The sequence below is a fragment of the Sceloporus undulatus genome, chromosome 6 (assembly GCF_019175285.1).
Source record: "Sceloporus undulatus isolate JIND9_A2432 ecotype Alabama chromosome 6, SceUnd_v1.1, whole genome shotgun sequence".
Taxonomy (NCBI): domain Eukaryota; kingdom Metazoa; phylum Chordata; class Lepidosauria; order Squamata; family Phrynosomatidae; genus Sceloporus; species Sceloporus undulatus.
The window spans coordinates 107,350,736-107,354,726 of record NC_056527.1 but is presented as its reverse complement, the minus strand read 5'-3'; the positions used below and the strand labels follow the sequence as shown (position 1 = coordinate 107,354,726).

Genomic DNA, 3,991 nt, shown 5'->3' with positions numbered 1-3,991 from the left:
TTCCCAGTTGGCTCAGGCAAAAGCAAATTGCAGCTTCTCCTAGTTTGCATGTTCTTCCTCATTAATAACTTTTGCCATCTTGACCTCACTCTGATGTTGCTTGGCCATATGCGTTCTGGTTTTAATTTGTGAAACATTGATCTGTGAATCCTCCACATTAAGGAGCACAGCACTCAAAGGAGGTCAAATTGCTTGGGCATCAGAGACAGAAAATCTTACAAGCATGTCTCCTCCTTGAGAGTAAAAATTCCCAGTTGGCTCAGGCAAAAGCAAATTGCAGCTTCTCCTAGTTTGATTGTTCTTCCTTGTTAATAACTTTTGCCATCTTGACCTCACTCTGATATTGCTTGGCCATATGCATTCTGGTTTTAATCTGTGAAACATTGGAAGTTATGCACCAATTGTGTCTGTGACTTGCTGAGATTGGAGGAGGTCTCCACCTTCTTTCCGCTGCTCACCCTTACTCTTTCTTCCTTTGAAGACAAGTCTGGAACACCACGTTTTGCAGCCTGAACAGCAAAGGCTCTTCTCCCTTCCCCAACCCCTGTTGTTGTTGTTGTTGCTGCTGCTGCTGTATGCCTTAAAGTCATTTCCAACTTATGGCAACCCTAAAATGAATCTAATAGGGTTTTTTCTTGGCAAGTTTCTTCAAAGGGGATTTGCCATTGCCATCCTCTGAGGCTGAGAGAGTGTGACTTGATGAAGGTCACCCAGTGGGTTTCATAGCTGAGCTACTCCTCCACATTAAGGAGCACAGCACTCAAAGGAGGTCAAGTTGCTTGGGCATCAGAGACAGAAAATCCTACAAGCACCTCTCCTCCTTGGAGTAAAAATACGAATAAATAAATAAAATTAATTAAATATATTTTTAAGACAGAATCAGTTGGCTGCCTGAAATGGCCGTCTCACTCTGCTTAATTCCAGAGCTGGCTCTGTTTGAAGGCATGTATATATCTCCATCTCTCCTTGCTACAGTTTGGTTGGTTGCCCCTGTTCTGTTCCTTGTTTGTTTATAACATATGTATATTATGTTTTAAACAAATGATCCTCCAACCATATTGCGCATACACACACACACACACACACACACACACACCTTAAATTTGAAGGTTATATTCCATACATCTGAAGAAGTGAATGACAATCCAGAAAAACTAATGCATTTTAAAAGTGTCGTATTTTTATTTATCGAATATCCCACCTCTCTTTTAATATGGGACCCAAGAGAGCTGATATTAAGATAAAATGCAGCTTTAAAAACTCCCCTTAATAAAATAATTAAAAAAAAACCCTCCCCAATAATATGACTCTTGCCTGTTCTCCTGCAACATACTAATATGGCTGTTAGTCATGAAAATTCCTCCGCTACATCTGTCCCAAATCTAATGGGTTCTTGCTTTTGCAATTGATTTTCAGGGATCTCTGGGGACTGGAAGAACCATCTGACCCCTGCACAGAGTGAATGTTTTGATCAGATCTACCAGGAGCGTATACGAGACTTAAATGTTACATTTCCATGGGACAAAGAATGAAGCTGGCTTTCTCTGCACTGATTATTCTCCTTCACTGGACTGATTAATGATTCATTATGATACTAACTGTCTAGTAAAACACTTTGTAGATTAGGGGAAACATCTGGGGTGGGGGAGGCAGGAGGCAGCAATTGTGGGAGAAGAATGGGGGTGTAGCCAGTAAGAACAGGGAGTGAGGGGTCATGGATCTGAATGATGTATGGTGTGTTCAATTCCAGAGGTGTGCAGACTATAGCTTTGAAGCCATTAGGTCTCAGGGCATGGTTAGGATTCACATGATAAAGCAAGCTTGCTGAAGCTAAGCCTCCTTGATGTGGCCAGTGTCTGGACAGAAGAGCACTTGGTAACCTTCCCTTTACCATCTAAAGCTTCATGATGGAAGAGATGGGGTGTGAATGTAATAAAATTAAAACTAACCAGCCAATGGTTTAAAGAAAGATTCAAATTAACATCAGAGTAGCTCTTGTTATTCCACCAGGGCTTGCAGCCAGTGTATTTTGGTGAGTCAAATCCCTCTTCCTCCAGTATCCAATGCGAGCCACTGGTGGATGAACTGTTTGTTGTCTCTCTCAATATCATGGTGCCAGTGGATAGAGAATGACACAGCCCTATTTTTCAATTATGAGGGACATATGTTTTGGTTTTGCCCAACAGGAAATCATGCCCCTATATGACACAGGAAATGGGAGGATGCAAGGCTTGCAAACCAAAGATGATTTGGATTTCAATCCCAGAAACCCTGGCTAGAATTGTATATACTCCAACTGATTTGATTTGGCAGGAACAGTTGTGATTAATCCTCTGTCCCACTTTTTTCAGCTGCTTTAAAAATGTCCTCTCTTCTTATTTTCCCCTTTGTCCTCAGCTTGCTCCAATTGCTGCAAACTGAGTTCAAAGTGCAAAAAGTGAAAACTGCTGTGTTAATTGACAGAGAAGTTTGCCAAGAGAACCCCGTAATAGATTAATCAATTAACTCAGCAAGAGCTCAGACAAAAGCAGACTGCTGCAACCTCTCCTAGCTTGTGTGTTCTTCCTCATTAATAACTTTTGCCATCTTGACCACACTCTGATGTTTCTGGCTACATGCGTCCCAGTTTTTATCTCTGAAATGTTGGAGGATATGTAATAGTAACAGATTATGGGAGTTGCAATCCAAAACATCTGGAGAGCCACAGGCTCCACACTTTGCTGTAAAGGATTCTTGTTTGCCTCCTGCTGTGCTCAGGTGATTGGTAGTGCTCAGGAATGTTATTTTTCTATGATATCTCCCAACATCCCCCACCTGGCTGGATGATACTGTGAGTTGCAGTCCCCAATAAGTAACTTTGCCAAATTAGAGCACACAGAGAGAAAGAAAAGAATGAGGGAAGAATGACTAATCTTGTTTAAGCACTAGAATTCCAAGATATAACTGTGTTAGTCTGTAGAATCAGTATGTAGAGAGATCTTGTAGCGTGTTTAAGACTAACTGAAAGAAAGAAGTTGGCAGCATGAAGTTTTGTAGACTTAAATCTACTTCCTCAGATGCATTTGGTCCAAATGTATCTGAGGAAGAAGACTTAAATCTATGAAAGCTCATGCTGCCAACTTCTTTCTTTCAGTTAGTCTCAAAGGTGCTACTGGATCTCTCTACATACTTGTTTAAGCACTCTGGCCTTGGGAGGTATGAAGCAGCTCCAAAACTGTAAAACATGTTATCCACAATAAAAGCTCTACACATGAAAATAGGCCCAAGTAACATTTGCCTTTTCTTCCTTCGAGCATCTTTGCCTCCTGCTGTTACAGTTGAATCCCATTCCCTTCAATGATCAAGGCCTAGTTCAGGGAGGATTTCCACCAGGCGGCAGTCAAACCTCTCTTTCTTACAGCATCCTGCTGAGCTGAATCCAAGGTCTATTCACACTTGAATCCCCCCTCCCCTTTTCAGGTAATTACGTCTACATGGTAACAACTTTGCACTTTATAATTATTTCTGATGCCCCAGTTTCTGTGTTCCAGGCTTTTGTACTGGGAAAGGCGATCCCCAAGGGAGCTGCATTTGATAAGGTCACTCTAGCCATCTATTTCTGTCCTGGAGAACTGAAACCTTGAAGCTGTATATATGCTGCCTCTTTGTAATGCCAGGTAGCAGCTACTGCTGGATCTTCCAACGGTAATTAAATCCACTTGAATACCAAAGTGCCACAAGGCAAGAATAGCAAGTAGCAAGTACATTTCTATACCACTTATCAGTGCACTTAAGCACTCCCTAAGTGGTTTACAAAGTGTAAGCTGATTGCCCCCAACAATCTGGGTACACATTTTAGCGACCTCGGAAAGATGCAAGCCTGAGTCGAGCTTGAGCCCTTTTTCTGGTACAGTATTGAACTTGCAACCTTATGGTTTGTGAGTGAGTGGCTGCAGTAGAAGTGAACTCTGGGATGGGGATTAGGATGGGAAGAGTTTATATGGACAGATCA

The 3,991-nt window shown here is 41.8% G+C and overlaps 1 protein-coding gene across 2 annotated transcripts in view; it reads left to right on the top strand.

Moving 5' to 3' along the window:
* The window catches only part of LOC121934429 (sulfotransferase 2B1-like), a 40,029-nt gene extending 37,442 nt beyond the window's left edge, over positions 1 to 2,587 (top strand). For both annotated transcript variants that reach the window (XM_042474911.1, XM_042474912.1), the window contains exon 7: positions 1,417 to 2,587. In XM_042474911.1, the coding sequence (XP_042330845.1) occupies positions 1,417 to 1,532 (116 nt within the window). In that variant the 3' untranslated portion in view covers positions 1,533 to 2,587. The remainder of the gene's footprint in view (positions 1 to 1,416) is intronic.
* The last annotated feature ends 1,404 nt before the right edge of the window (positions 2,588 to 3,991 follow it).